The following is a 15,728-nucleotide window of genomic DNA, read 5'->3' as shown; positions in this document are numbered from 1 at the left end:
ACCATGGGTTTAGCATGACGCGAGTAGTCGCTTTCCGGAGCTGTTATTTTTAATCCGGTTCTTCACAGGCTCACCTCTGGATGGGTGGGGTGCGGGTGGACACGCAGGAGGCCTGGAGAACCGGAACTCAGTTTCCAGGGAGACCGCACTTCAGCATCCGGGTCGGGTCTGAGGCGTGCGTAGGCAGACGGCACCGTCTCCCCCAGCACCTGAGCGGCCGCGGCGCGGGCGTCGTGACGCAACCAGCGCGCGGTGACGCGGCGCGCGGCGCGGTGCACGCTGGGATATTTAAGTCTTCTCCGCGGCGCGGAGCCGCGATGTCTCCGGCGGCTGCGGTGCCTGGAGGAGGCGAGCGGCGGCGTCCGATAGCGAGTGTCAGGGACGGCCGGGGCCGGGGCCGGGGCCGCGGCGGGGCGGCGCTCCTCGGCCTGTCGCTGCTTGGCCTTGTGCTCTACCTGGTGCCGGCGGCGGCTGCGCTGGCCTGGCTGGCCGTGGGGGCTACCGCGGCCTGGTGGGGACTGAGCCACAAGCCCCGAGGTTCGCCCGCCTTCTCGCTCGTTCGGAACGCGCGGCGTCAGCGAACACTGCTCACCTCACCTCCGGCCAAGTCAGCGGCCAACGGAAACCTCCTCGGGCCGCGGACCCTCCTGGAAGGACCCGACCATGCTGAACTGCTCCTAATGGGCAGTTACCTTGGCAAGCCCGGCCCCCCGCCGCCTGCCTCGGCCCCGGAGGCCAGGGACTTGCGGGAGAGGCCTGGCCGCCACCCGCCCGCCCACTCGCCCCGCCGCGTTGACCACTTTCACCCCTCTCTCCCCACGCCCCTCCTCCGACCCTCCAGGGGGCCTTCCCGCAGGTAAGATGTGCTGATGTTTCCCGTGCCCTCCTCCGTCCACCGGCTTTGAATTGAGGACCTGACTTTTAAATCCGATCTTCTTTTTCATTAAGTCCAAAGTGGATTTTGTATTGTTTTGACCTCTTTAAACACCTTAGTGCGTGTCAGCCTTCTCCTGACTCCCCCCCGTTAACCTTTGGAACGAGATGTAGCTGTAGCGGTTCCCTTCCTTCCAATTTTTAAAACTGTCTGAATTTTAGTACAGTAGAGCTTTAGCAGAATATTCCTTAACACTAAAAATATCCCTACTTCAAGTCATATAGGATGTTTCGTTACATATTCTTTGAACCCATCGGAGAAATTCTATCACGTAGCTGAGTAGCTGAGTTCAAAGAGGTGTTCCTAGGAAACACTTCTTCCATTGACAAAACTTGATCGATAAAGATGACCAAATTAAAGAGACATTTTTCATTTAGTCCCAGTCGTGGAGAGATACCAGAAAATACAAAAGTTTAGTGAATATGTTAGGTTCTCAATGAGTACATTTAGTTGAGAAGATGAACATTTAGGTATTAAGCATGTTTGACTTTTGGTGTATATTACTGGTGATTTAGCGTAAAAGATTGAAGAATTCTTGAAAAGTTCCTCCCTGCATGTCCTAACGCACACTTTTCCTCCATTGTAGTTTTACATATTGTGGGCAAGGTTTTCAATTTCCCTCTCAAATTGTTGAAGCCCGTTGTAGGGGCAGCTGTTAAGCAGCTGCCACTCTCTGCCCTTAAATGGAGTGTGGGTAAGTTGCCATAAAAATACTGTGTTCTGTGTTGCTTAGAGGTTTAAGCTGTCAGGAAAATGTCTGAACCCACATGATTCTTTAGTCAATTAAATTTTCTGACATTCTTTTAAGCTTTTTCGGTTCCATAACATGTCTCCCATTCTCCCCAGGGATTGTGGAACTTTATCAGATCGGTTCCTAATAACACCTCGAAGACGATATCCAATCCAGCAGGCCCAGTATTCCCTTCTGGGGTCACTTCCCACAGTGTGTTGGAATGGGTATCACAAGAAGACCGTGCTATCTGCTCGAAATTCCAAAGTGCTGTGCAGCCCAGTGACAGTGAGGATTGCTCCTCCGGATAGTAAATTGACTCATTTTCCAGTGTGAGTATTGTTTATTCTTCTATGGTCGTTCCTCTGAGAAGACAACTATAAGGCAAAAAAAAAAAAAGGAAGTACTTGTTTATTTAAATGAGAAATCCCAAATTCTAGTTGTTGGACCATTTTTTCTTTTCTTGTTGAACCATTTTTTATTTTCTTGTTTTTGCCTTAGACTGTAGCTTTAACTGCCAAGGACATTTTCTGTGAATGTATAAATTACACTTTTGCTTGTTGGCTAGCTTCTGATTTCTAGTGACTGAAGATTGTTCTATATGACATGGTACTTAAAATATCTTAATGCTAGAATCTTGTCTTTCGTTGTAGGCCAGAGCAGTTAATCAGCTCAACACTGCCCTCACCATCAAGTAATGCTCCGGACCCATGTGCAAAAGAGACTGTACTGAGTGCCCTCAAAGAGAGGAAGAAAAGAACAGTGGAGGAGGAAGAACAAATATTCGCTGATGGCCAGGAAAATAAAAGAAGGTAACAGGCCCTGCAGAGTACTAAAAAAAAAGACGTCCCATGTGCACTCCAGCTTATTCCCATAAAGAGACAGAGGCCAGCTCCAGTTTCTCTGAGCCTAGTAGGTCTCCTTCTTTGACTTTCATAGAAGAGCTTGATAATAAGGGCTTTAATGCTATTCATCTCAGGTTAAAACACAGATTAGATAAATGTTATAATTTACCTTTTCCATAAGTACTAAAAATAAGCCAACAACTATTTGTCTTGTTGCCTCATACTTTTTATACAAATGTATTAAATTCTGTTTCTGAGAGAATGCTCAAAGGCTTTCTCTTACAATTTTGTGTTGTTCAGTTATGTGGGTAACCACCAGTTTAAATGTTACAATTGTGCTAAAGGGGAATGCTTGGAAAAGAAAAGTAAAGAATAGAGTATGGTAGATTTATCAGTAATGAGAGTAAAATCAACTTCTTTCATTGGTTTTCAAAAACTTAATGAAAATGGAATAAGGAATCTTGTTTTTTAAGCAAGGAAAGAGAGGAGGTTGAAGTCAGTAATTAGAATGCAGAATTGCTTGTGACTTTCCAAGGAGTCAGTTAAGGATTCCACTCATGTTTTAATAAAACAAATTGAGCAGCCACAATATGCTAGAGCCTATTCCTGGTACTGTGGATAGAGCAGTGAACAAGACAAAGTCCTCATGGGACTTACTTGAGAGGGAGAGATGAAAGGGGGAGGGGATAATGAAATAAAGTAATTATAGATGGTAAGTATATAGAGATTAAAAAAACGGTGATATAACAGAGGGTAATGAGAACGGGGCTTCTTTACATAAGGTGATCGAGGAAGCGCTCTCAGAGGAGTCAGTAAACCCTACATTTGAAAATGTAATCATTGTCTCTATTACCTAGACCGAATTGTTCATGACACACACGTTCAGAGTTGACCATCTTTGATGCTGTAAATAAGAAAATTAAATAGGGATGTATTAATGCAACTGTATTTGTATAATATAGGAAGATCAGGTAATGATGATTAGAGGTATGATTTACAAGAGCAATTTGAGTTAATGTCAGCTAGCTAAGCAGGAGTAGCAGGAGGCAGAAGGTGTGGAGGTAGGAGAGGAAACAACTATTCTTACGGTCCAAATAGGTTTTTCGTGTTCTCCAGGGTGGTAATTTTGCTTGGCCCTAGTGAGCCTATACCTGAGGAGTTCTGTATTATCTTTCTTGTAATTGGAATAAGCAGTGATTGTATGCATCACACATAGGCCCTTCTTATATGTGAGATGTAAAGTTTTTGCCTAACAGATTTGCCATATTAATCTCTAGAGCACTATGGGATGAGTGGGTTGGTCCCTAAAGATTTTTTTTGTTTTTAATTTGTGGATGGTAAAGTGATAAATTTGTGATTGTAATAATTAACACACCGGAATAGTTCATAAGGTCTTGAAATAGAGTAAGTTGGCACTTAACGTCAATAGATTCTTGGAAACTGTGACAACATATAATGACAAAATTAATTTTTCATTAGGCTAACTGATATAAATAAGAGTTAAGGTCCTATGGCATCTCATTGATATAATAAAACAATGTTAAACAAAATGATGTTATTTGAGGATCTGCTGTATTTTCATACTTTCCTTATTGCCAGACCAATCTTAGAATAAATTTTCCTTTTGGAATCTTTGGGATTTGAAGCAACCTTTTTCTTGTCTAGCATTAAACTTATGCTCCATAGGAATAGTATAAAGTTCCAGGAATAAAAGAATATGCTTTAAGAAAAAAAGTTATTTAATTGAGAGTTTTTTGATTTATCACAGGCGCCATGATAGCAGTGGGAGTGGACATTCAGCATTTGAGCCCATGGTGGCCAATGGAGTTCCTGCTTCTTTTGTGCCCAAGTAAGTGAGAATCCATCTGGTTGACACACACACTATCTAGAAAAAGGGCATTGTCAAAGTCACTGTCCTATAGATTTTCCTCTTCTTTTTTTTTTTTTAAGGAGGGCGCAGCTCACAGTGGCCCATGAGGGGATTGACCAGCAACCTTGCTGTTATTAGCACCATGCTCTAACCAACTGAGCTAACTAGCCACTCGATCCTCTTTGCTTTTTGCATTGCTTTATTTGTTCAAGTTCAAATCTTTGAAATCAGAGAGGAACATTTTGAGTAACTTGCCACAGTAACTCTATGGCTAAATTATGCTAAGGCAAGAGGATTTGTAAATATATTTAGTAACCAAGTATGTAAACAGAAAGATCACAAGGTTTACACAATGGATAAAATGCAACAATGTAAAATTTAAGATAAATGTTGTTTCTACATTTGAGTTTAAAACACACTTGAGGAAGAATGGATAGCAGGGTGTCTCAGAAATATGTGGGAAAAGACTTGGGGTAGCTTACATGCTTAATTTGAGCTACCAGTATAATGTGGCTGCCAAAAAAGCTAACGTGCTAATCTGTGCTGACAGAAGAACAAAGACCAGAATGAGGCAGGGTAAGCGGTAGTCCTGCTTTCCTTAATTCTGCTCCGATTGCCCATGGAGTGTTGTGTTCGGTTCCGTGTCCCACACTATAAGAGAGGATGTACACAAACTGAAATTCATTCCGAGTGAAGCAACTAAGACGTTAAGGGGTAGTGGTGGTGGGTGAGGGGGTTTTGAAGGTATGTATTCATAAGTACTCACCCAGAGGGGTAAAATCTCAAGGGGAATAGGAAATGAAGGAGGGAAGGATAATGGTCTTCAAAAAATTGCAGGACTGTCAAATGAAAAAGAAAACTTGCTTGGTATGGCCCCAAACAGGATCCATGAGTGAAAGTTAGAGAAAGTATGTTTTCATCTAATATAAGAATAAACTGGTGCACATTTGACATCACTCCAGGAGATAGTTGTCTACATTGTAACAGAGATTGGATGATTATTCTACAAGGATATATAGGGAATTTTTGTTTCAGTTGGAAGCATAGAAAAAATGGTTCCTCTTATCTGATTTTATTTCAGCTTTATTGAGGGATATTTGACATGTAGTAAACTCTGTTTAAAGTGTATACAATTTGATAATTTTTGACATGTATATACCTGTGAAACCGTTATCACAGTCAAGGTAATAAACATAACCATCACTTGCAAAAGTTTCCTGTGTCCCCTTTCAATCCTGCCCCAAGTCCCAGACATTCACTGATCTGCTTTTTGTCGCTATAGATTAGTGTGCATTTTTTAGAGTATAATGTAAGTAGAATTATACATTTAATTTTTAAAATATTTGGCTTTTCCATTTTGAGTTTGTCAGATATATTTAGCTGAATTGTTAATAAAATTAAGAGCATTATCCTTTTAAGTTTATTTTAGAAAGATTTTGTGGCCATGTATGAAGCCTTAAAAGAATGTTGCCTCTACTAGCATATCTAACTATCTTTTTCCCTTTTATTAGGCCTGGGTCTCTGAAGAGAGGTCTCAATTCCCAGAGCTTAGATGACCACTTGAATAAAAGATCCCGCACCTCTTCTATGAGTTCCATGACCAGCACGTATACAGGTGGCATTCCTAGCTCCAGCCGCAATGCCATTACCAGTTCATACAGTTCTACTCGAGGTGTCTCTCAGGTAAGTTCTTCTTTTGGCATGAGCAAAATGGGTTCCTAGCATTAATTAATTGATTAGCCAGTGGTTACTAACCACCTCTGTCGGATATTGGGACTACCTCTAAACTAACAGAAGATACAAATCCTTGAATGATAACTATAGGTCAATGGGACAGAATAGAAAATTCATAAAGTAAACCGGTATATATATGGAAACCCGATGCAAGACAGAACCATTATTACAGATAAATGGACAAAGGATGAATAATTTAATAAATGGTGTTAATTGGATAGAGAAGGTAAACTGAGTCTGGATTGCATTGGGTCACAAAAGAAATTTATCCTATAGGCATTGCAAATTTAGTGAAAGGTTTAGAAATAAGTAATTGTAATTCTTTTGTAGAAAGAAGATGTCATAGAACAGGGAACAGAGCAGACTTTGCTACCAGACAGACTTTGGTTCAAATTTTTGGTTCTGACACTTAGTAGCTGTAGTGCCTTTGGCAGGTAAATCACTTAAGTCTTTCTCTCATCTTGAAGGATTGTTGTAAAGATTGAAGGTAATGTTTGAAAAGTGCCCATTACAATGCCTGTCAATAAATGCGTACCCAGTTACATAGTATTAGGGGGGAAAAGTGTGTGGAGGAAGATTTTAGAGAGGAGAGAAATTTTGAGATAAATTAATCAATCCAGAAGGCTCTCAAAGTAATATTGCGGTTTTTGCAATTTTTTTTTTTCTCTTTCACCTTTTAAACCGCAATTACTTTTGCACCAACCTAATAAATGCAAGGTGAGGGCCTAAGCCAGAGCAGTTGTGAGAATGCAAAAGAACAGGGTAATAATAATAACCTTCTCCTTGACCACTTATTCTGTGCTAAGCACTTCAGGTACATTTCTTCTTTTAATCATCACAACAGGTCTGTTAAGTATACTCATTATCCCTATTTTTAAAATCTTTTTATTATGTCAATTTTCAAATCTATGTACAAGGAAAGAAAATATAGTGATGAACCTTCATGTAACATCAGCAGTTAACAGTATTTTGTCAGTCCTGTTCCATCAGTAACCCCACATTTTTGGTTTTGCTCTTGTGTTTTAAAGTAAATTGCAAACATGTCATTTCACCTATAGAAGTATAATAACTTCTGTGTTTCTTTAAACTTTTTTAGCATTAATAACCACAATATTATTCTTAAACAATAATAATAATTTCATATTAGTTAATATCACTTCATGTTCAAATAGGCCTTATTCCCCCAAATTGTCTTTAGTACAGTTACTTTGTGTCAGGGACCAAAAAAATCAATTCATTACATTTGGTTCATATGTCTCTTAGGCTCTTTTAACCTATAATGCTACTGCTGCTCTTTTTTTCATGCTTTTGAAAAATCTGGATTATTTTGTTCTCGAGGATATCCCGCATTCTGAATTTAGTTTGCATTGTCACAACGCCATTTTAAGACATACTATGTCCCCTCTTTTCCTTGTAAATTGGTAGTTGGATCCCGAGGCTTGATTAGAGTCAAGATCAATTATTTTGGCAGAATATTGCATAGGTGGTGCTTTGTACTTCCTGTTGCATCACATGGAGCACATGATGTCTGGTTGCTTCCCTTTTGTGATGTTAATGTTGATCACTGGGTCCCAGTGTTAGTGTCATACATACATTTTAATTTTCATATGAGCTTCTCATCTGAAAGTTTTAGCAGCCATTTATCATCTTTGCCTAGGTCCATTGTTTTATTAGGTTGCAAAATGGTGATACTCTAATTGTCTTTCCTTCTATATTTATTAACCAAAATTCTATGTAGAAGAACATACCCTAACTACGAGAATGACAGGCTAAGAAGACATTGATACCATAGCTAACTCCAAAGGTGACCAATGAGTGTTTTGCTGTTGTTGATAATCTTTTCCAACCCAGATTGAAGATGGCTATTTCTTCAAGTAGCCTTGGTTTTTCCAGTTGGAAATGGTATTTAGAGACTACAATCTACATTCTAGGACAGTTAAGATATACATATCTTCTAGAAAGGACTTTAAATCATTAGTTTATATCAATATTTCAAATTCAGATTTAGTATTACAGAATTTTGTACATAATTTCTTTGGTTTTATATTTTTATCTATTTTTACACAAAAACGGTTCATAATTACTTACTTGATTAATCTTAGTACACATGATTTCAAAATAACAATATCAATGTCATTAACAGTAAGACTTAACAAAATCAGCTTAAGAGTTATTTATGATTCATTGTGTCATTAATGTATATCCCTCTATGGATACCAGAAGTAACGTTGACTAATTTGAAGTAACGTGAACTAATTATTCTCAGTTGGTTACACCACCAACCTCATATATACTGTTGACCCTTGAACAACGTGGGGGTTAGGGATGTAGACCTCCATACCATTGAAAATCCACATATAACTTTAGTCAGCCCTCCATATCCGATTGAAATTATATCATCTTCATTCCATGATTGGTTGAATCCACGGATGTGAAACTGCCAACTATACTACATTTATTGAAAAAAATAATTAGACCCACACATTTCAAACTGTATGTAGTAAGTCTATTGTTCAAGAGTCAACTGTAGTAAGGTTCGTTTGTTTGCTATGTTTTAGGGATTTCTGTGTGTTTGCTGTAGTTCATTTCTAATTATGTGAAATACTTAAATTGTTCCAAAGAATGTATAATAAAACAAGGTACACTCAGAGAAGTCCAGTTTCCATCTGTTTCCGCTCTACACTGTTCCCTTCCTCTCCATTTTCACTTTTTGGTTATCCTTTCATTGTTTTTTTAGACTACGCAGTCAGAGTCTAGATGTAAACCCCCACCTTCTAATATTTAAGGTAGTAACACGTGTAAGTTTGAGCTTGGTTGTTTTCCACTTACTATACGAAGTCAAATATAGACGTTCATCTCGTTTTATTTTTTTTTTTTAACAACTGCATAGTTACTCTTGTCCTCTTGAAAACATGGGGTTGTTTCAGTCATCTGCTATTACAGATAATACTGCAAACAATATTTTAGTTCATAAGTCATGTCATACTTTGGCCATTATACTTCTGGGATAGATTCCTAGAAGATAGAGTCCCAGGTTAGAGGTTAAATGTGTGGTTTATTTTGCTAGATGTTGTTCATTTCTCCTCTTTAAGTATGCACCGTTTAACATTCCCGCCAGCTGTGTATGAGAGAGGTTATTTCTCCATCTCACCACCAGATTAAGCTGTCAGAGCTTTGGGGTTTGACCAGTTTGATAGGTCAGGCATAGCATTTAATATCTATCTCTTATGGGTAAGTTTGAGCAGCTTTTCATATATTAGAGAAACATATTCCAAATGAACTAAAGATTTACATGTAAAACAGAAACTGTGGAAGTATTTGCCAAAACAGGCTTCTCGTGTATTGCTGCTGTGAGCGTCAGCTGGTGCAGTTCTCTTAAAGAGCAGTGTGGCAGTAATTATCTTTAGTGGAGATGCACATGCCCTTTGATCCAGGTTTACTTTTAGGGCATATACTCAGAGACATATACAAGGATGTTGACTTTAGCATTATTTTAATACCAGAAGCTTGGAAACAATGTATATGTACCTTTTCAGGGGGCTGGTAGAATAAGTTTAAGTACTATGTAACTGTTCAAAAGGATAAGGCAGCTTGCTAGGCACTGATGTGAATGAGCTCAAAAATACACATAAAAAACAAGGTGCAGAACTCTGTATAGTGTCCTCAATCATTTGTGCTGCTGGTTTCTTTAATCTTTTAATGTGCACAGAATAATTCTGACAGGATATATTAGAAATTGGTACTAACCTACTGAGATAGAACGGAAACTTTTTACTGTATACTCTACTTGTTGGAATTTGTAACATGTGCTACAAGTATTATCTCTCCTGGTTTCAAAAAAAAAATTTTTAGGTAAAGTGAAATGCCCCATCTTGGCTATACGCCTCTCCATCACATCTCTGTGCCTGTTAAAATTCCTACTGTGTGAGCAACCACTGATAATACACAGAACGTTTTAACTGTTTTATGCAAATGAGATCATAGCATATGTGCTTTTTTGCATCTTTTTAAATCATTATATATTGTATAACATTCCATGTCATATAATCTCTTTTTTAATGGCTTTTAAAAATGTAGAGTAGTGCATCTGAAACTAATTTTAAAAAAGAAAAAAAAAAAAAATGTAGAGCATACTGTGCAGAAAAATAAATATAGGCGTGTATAGCTCCGCGTAACTACCACCCAGGTCAAATAGCAAATCGTTTTCAACACCCACAAGCCCCTCTCATACCCACTCCCAATCTACTTCTTCCCTCCTTCCTTTCTGAATATTAGCACTATTTATATTTTTTTCCTGTTTTTGAACTCTATGTAAATGGAAACATAGAATATGCTTTCTTTTGTGTTTGGTTTCTTTCACTCAGTATTTTACTTGTGAGATTCATCCACGTTGTTGCATGTAGCAGTAGGTTTTTCAGTTTCATTGCTGTATATTGTTCCATTGTATGACTATATCACAGTTAATTCTGCCATTGGATATTTGGGGTTCCAGTTTGGAGCTATAATAATGCTGCTATGGACATTCTTTATAAGTGTTTTGGTGCACATACGTAAAATATGTATGTTCAGTTTCAGTAGATGTGGAACAGTGTTTTAAAGCATGTTTCAGTTGACACTCCTACCAGTGCAGTAGAAAATTTTGTTCCTGGAGTTATACATTCTCACTAACACTTGGTGTTGCCAATCTCTTTAGTTACTCATTCTAGTGGGTGTCAAGTAGTATTTCATTGTGGTTCAATTCTGTTTCCCTGGTTACTAATGAGAAAGAGGTATGACTGTTCATTGGCTATTTGTACATACTTTTTTTGAAGTGCCTGTTCAAGTTTCTTGGCTCTTTTCCGTTAGGTTTTTTTTCTTATTTTATGAGTTCTTATCCCCCCACACTCCAGTTCAAGCCGTTGTTTCTCAGTCTAGTTGTGTAGGACCCAGCTCCCTGGCCCATGCTGGTATTATGAGCCTTGCGCTCCCCTGGCTGAGGCAGTCATCCGTCAGCCGCTCACAGCAGCTCACCGTAGCTCTCACCGGCTGCCGGCCACTCACGGCAGCACACGGTAGCCCTTGGCAGCTCATGCCAACCTCTGGCTGTTCACAGTCTTAACTGTGGAGGGCGCAGCTCACTGGCCCATGTGGGAATCGAACAGGCAACCTCGGTGTTAAGAGCACAGCGCTCCAACCACCTGAGCCATCAGGCTGGCCCTAACTTGGCAACATTTATTGAAAGAACCACCCTTTTCCTCACCTTTCTGCAGCACCACCTTTGTCATAATTTAAATGTCCATATATATGTGGATCCATTTCTAGACTGTTCTGTTCCATTGGTCAATTTTTCTACCCTCTTGCCTGTTTTTCTTTCCACCCTGTGCTACACAAAGTTTGATATCTACTAGAATAAGTCATCCAACTTTCTTATTTCTCTCATTCCTCTTAAAAATTATCTCGGGTCTTGGCCTTTTGCATTTCTATGTAATTTTAGAATCAACTTGTCAATTTCCACACACAAAAAACAACACAAAAATCTTGCTGATATAATGATTGGGATTGCCTTTAATCTACCAATTATTTTGGAGAGAATGAACATTTGTACAGTATTGAATGTTTCAATCCATGAACTTGGTATATCCTTCATTTATTTACATCACCTTTAACTTCTCTGTGTAGTGGTTTGCATATCTTTATTAAATTTATTTCTAGGTATATGTTTTTGATGCTATTATAAATAATATATTAGAAGTTTGAGAGTTACTGATGTATAGAAATACGACTGGTTTTGGTATTCAGATATTTAGAAAATTTGCTTAATTCTCAGTATTTATCTGTATATTCTTTAGGATATACATCATGTTGTCTACAATAATGAATTTTTTCCCTTTTTTTCCAATCCTTACATTATTTGTTTGTCTTACTGTCCTTGGCTAATACCTCCAGTACAATATTGAATAGAGGTGATAGCAAACATCCTGGTCTTGTTTTTCCTAATTTTAAAGGGTGTACTTTCCACATTTCATCTTACATATGTTTTATGTAGGTTTTTATGTCAAAGAACCACTCTTAGGAGCTACTCTGTTATATATATTTTTCTATTTCTTTAATTTCTGCCCTTGTAGATATTATTTCCTTCTTCTTTCCTCGTATTTGATTTGCTAGGATTTCTTTCTGACTTTTTAATACGGATTTTCAGATCACTTGGTTTGTTTCTTTTCCCAGCCTTTTCTCATTTCTAATGTTTGCTTTTAAACTTATACATTTCCTATAAACTCAACTTCAGCTGCATCCTACAAGTTTTCAAATAGAAATATTTTTCATTTTCATTCAGTTCAGTATATTTTCTAATTTCCATTGTGATTTTTTTCTTTGACTCACGGGTTATTTAGAAGTACATTGCTCTTTTTGAGGGCTGTGACTAAGTCTTTTAAGCTGCTCCAGGAACCAGAGCTGTTGGATCCCCTCCTGTATCGCATCCGGTTGCAATCAATAAAGGCTCTCTGTACTGTAAAAACAAAAAGGAAAGGGAAGAAGGGAGGGGAGGGAGGGAACGGAGGGAGGGAGAGAGGGAGTGAGAGAAAGAGGGAGGAAGGAAGGAAGGAAGGAAGAAAGAAAGAAAGAAAGGAAAGAAGAAAATTGCCTAATTTCTAAGCAGTTAGAAATTCTCTAGCTATTGATTTGTTACCTGTTTTTAGTTTAATTCTGCTAGGTCACAGGATATACTCATATCAATCCTTGAAATGTTTTGAAATTTGCTTTATGGCCCAGCACATGTTTAGTTTTGGTAAGTGTGTCAACTTTACTTGCAAAGAAATTTTATTACAAGGTGCTCAGTTGTGGTTTACCTTCCTTGGAATTTGTTGTGTGGCTTGATCTCTTTTAGTGGCTTTGAAAAACTCTCAGCCATTATCAATTCAGATATTGTTCTGCCCTACTTTCTCACCTCTCTGGTATTCCAGGACACGTTAGACCTTTTCGTTGTGTTCCATGTGTATCTCTTCTTGTATTTTCCATCACTTTGTCTCCCCAAACTTTAGTTCTTCTGTTTCCTAGTTTACTAATTTATTTCAGCTTTGTGAAATCTGCTATTTTAACCATTCGTTGCATTCTTTTCTTAATTAAATATATTGGGGTAACATTGGTTAATAACATACATTTCAGGTGTACAATGTCCTAATGCAACATCTGTATATTCCATTGTGTGCTCACCACCCAAAGTCTCGTCTCTTTCCATCATCATGTAGTTGGCCTCCTTCACCTTCTTCGTTCTCCTCTCCACCCTCCTTCCCCTCTGGTAACCACCATACTGTTGTCTGTGTCTACGAGTTTGTTTTGTTTGGTTGTTTCTTTCGGTTTTATATCTCCCATATGAGGGAAATCACGTTCTTGTCTTTTTCCATCTGACTTATTTCACTTAGTATCATAGTCAAGATCTGTCTATGTTATCGCAAATGGCAATATTTCATATTATTTTCTGGCTGAGTAATATTCCATTGTATATACGTACCGCATCTTTATCTAGTCATCAATCTAAGGATACTGTCTGTGTCTATTGTGAATAATACTGCAAGGAATATAGGCTTATTTATATTGTTGCAAATAAATGCTTTCAAATTTTTCGTGTAGGTACCAGAAAGAAGGATTGCTGGGGTATTTGGTAGCTCTATTAATTTTTTTAGGAACCTCCATACTGTTTTTCATAGTGGCTATACCAATTTACATCCCCACCAGCAGTATATCAGGGTGCCCTTTTCTCCACAGTCTCTCTAACACTTGTTATTCCTTATCTTACTGACAATAGCCATTCTAACAGGTGTGACATGGTATATTGTTGTTTTGATTTGCATTCCTCTAACAGCAGTGAAGTTGAGCATTTTTTCGTATATATATTGGCCATCTGTATGTCTCCTTGGGAAAAGTGTCTGTTCAGGTGCTCTGCCCATTTTTTAATTGTATTGTTTGTTTTTTTGTTGTTGAGTTGTATGAGTTCTTTATATATTTTGGATATTAACCCTTTATTGGAGGTATTGTTTGCCAATATCTTCTCCCATTTTGTTGGTTGCCTTTGTGTTTTGTCCAGTTGCTTTTTTTGCTGTGCAGAAGCTTTTTACGTTGATGTGGTCCCATTTATTTATTTTTGATTTACGTCCCTTACCTTTGGGGTCAAGTTCACAAAAAACCTTCTGAGACCAACACCCATAACTATAGTGCCTATGTCTTCTATGCGTTTTATTATTTCGGATCTTAGATTCGAGTCTTTAATCCATTTTGAGTTAATTTTTATGTATGGTGTCATACAGCAGTCTGATTTCATTCTTTTTTGCATGTGGCTTTCCAATTTTCCCAACACCATTTATTGAAGAGGCTTTCCTTTCTCCATTGTATATTTATATGTTTTTGGTTCTTTCGTCAAAATTTAGGTGCCCATATACAGAGGGTGCCCAAAAACTGTATACAGGTAACCCCCATATAACACGGCACTTCTATAACATGATTTCACTCTTAACTCGGTTCAAGAATTGGGGAAAACCCTCGTACAACACAGCATCCTAGAACACGGTTTCATTCTAACATGGTTTGAGAATTGGAGAAATCCCCGAACAACGTGGAGCGTATTAAGAGTTTTAAGAGCACAAGATACCTCATTTAAAATTTTTCATTCGCGTGTGGATGTCATATCAGATTTGACTGCAGAATTTCCTAAATGAAGATCCTTCCACTGAAAGTAGCACAAAGTTTAAGAGAGAACTTCACCAGTGCATAGCACCATATAACGAAATTTATAAAGATCTCTCAGCTAAAAGCAAGCAATCTAAAATAACAGATTTTTTGCAAAAAGTACAGAGTAGAAGTCAAGATAATGCTGAAGAAAGTTCAGAGGATGAAGATAATCTTGTCAAAAAGAAAATGTCCTCGGTTAATGGCAATGAATGGTTAGTAGTGATGACGAAGAAAACATTGTTTAATACATATTAAATGTTATACTTTTGGTTAAAATTGCTTTAATAAAGATATTTCTTTTAATTATAAAATAAAATAGTATGTTTTTTAATTTTGTTTTGTACTAACCCCCTTTTTTTGTATTAGTTCTTATTTCATATAATACAGATTCACGTAACACCGCATTTTTTAGGACCCTAACAACCATGTTATATGGGGGTTACCTGTACACATTTTAAGAAAGGAAAAAACTTAAAATTGTAATACTCAACATACGAGGTCGGACAATTAAGTCTGCGTATTCATCCTAGAAAAAGTGCTACATACCTCATTGCTGAATATCACTACGGCCACCTTCAAAGCACTCCCCTTGGGAAGCTATGCACCAATGCCAGAGCCTAGTCCACCCTTCAAAGCAATTTTGGAACTCTTTTTCTGGAATGGCCATCAGAGCTATCGTCATGTTACCCTTGATGTCCTGAATATCATCAAAATGTCTTCCTTTCAATATTTCTTTTGTCTTTGGGTAAAGAAAGAAGTCACTGGGGGCCAGATCAGGTGTTCCAATACAGTTATTTGTTTACTAGCTAAAAACTCCCTCACAGACAGTGCCGTGTGACCTGGTGCATTGTTGTGATGCAAGAGCCATGAATTGTTGGAGAAAAGTTCAGGTCATCTAACATTTTCATGCAG

At 38.2% G+C, this 15,728-nt stretch overlaps 1 protein-coding gene across 1 annotated transcript in view; it reads left to right on the top strand.

Moving 5' to 3' along the window:
• The first annotated feature begins 287 nt into the window (after positions 1-287).
• POM121 (POM121 transmembrane nucleoporin) overlaps positions 288-15,728 on the top strand; it is a 29,878-nt gene continuing 14,437 nt past the window's right edge. Inside the window, exons 1-5 of the mRNA XM_081053262.1 lie at positions 288-856; positions 1,781-1,996; positions 2,318-2,476; positions 4,278-4,358; positions 5,891-6,062. Coding sequence (XP_080909388.1) covers positions 318-856; positions 1,781-1,996; positions 2,318-2,476; positions 4,278-4,358; positions 5,891-6,062 — 1,167 coding nt within the window. The 5' untranslated portion in view covers positions 288-317. The remainder of the gene's footprint in view (positions 857-1,780; positions 1,997-2,317; positions 2,477-4,277; positions 4,359-5,890; positions 6,063-15,728) is intronic.

This window comes from Rhinolophus hipposideros, assembly GCF_964194185.1.
Source record: "Rhinolophus hipposideros genome assembly, chromosome: 7".
Classification (NCBI taxonomy): domain Eukaryota; kingdom Metazoa; phylum Chordata; class Mammalia; order Chiroptera; family Rhinolophidae; genus Rhinolophus; species Rhinolophus hipposideros.
Note: the sequence above shows the minus strand (reverse complement) of the source record. Positions and strands in the feature narration are given on the sequence as shown.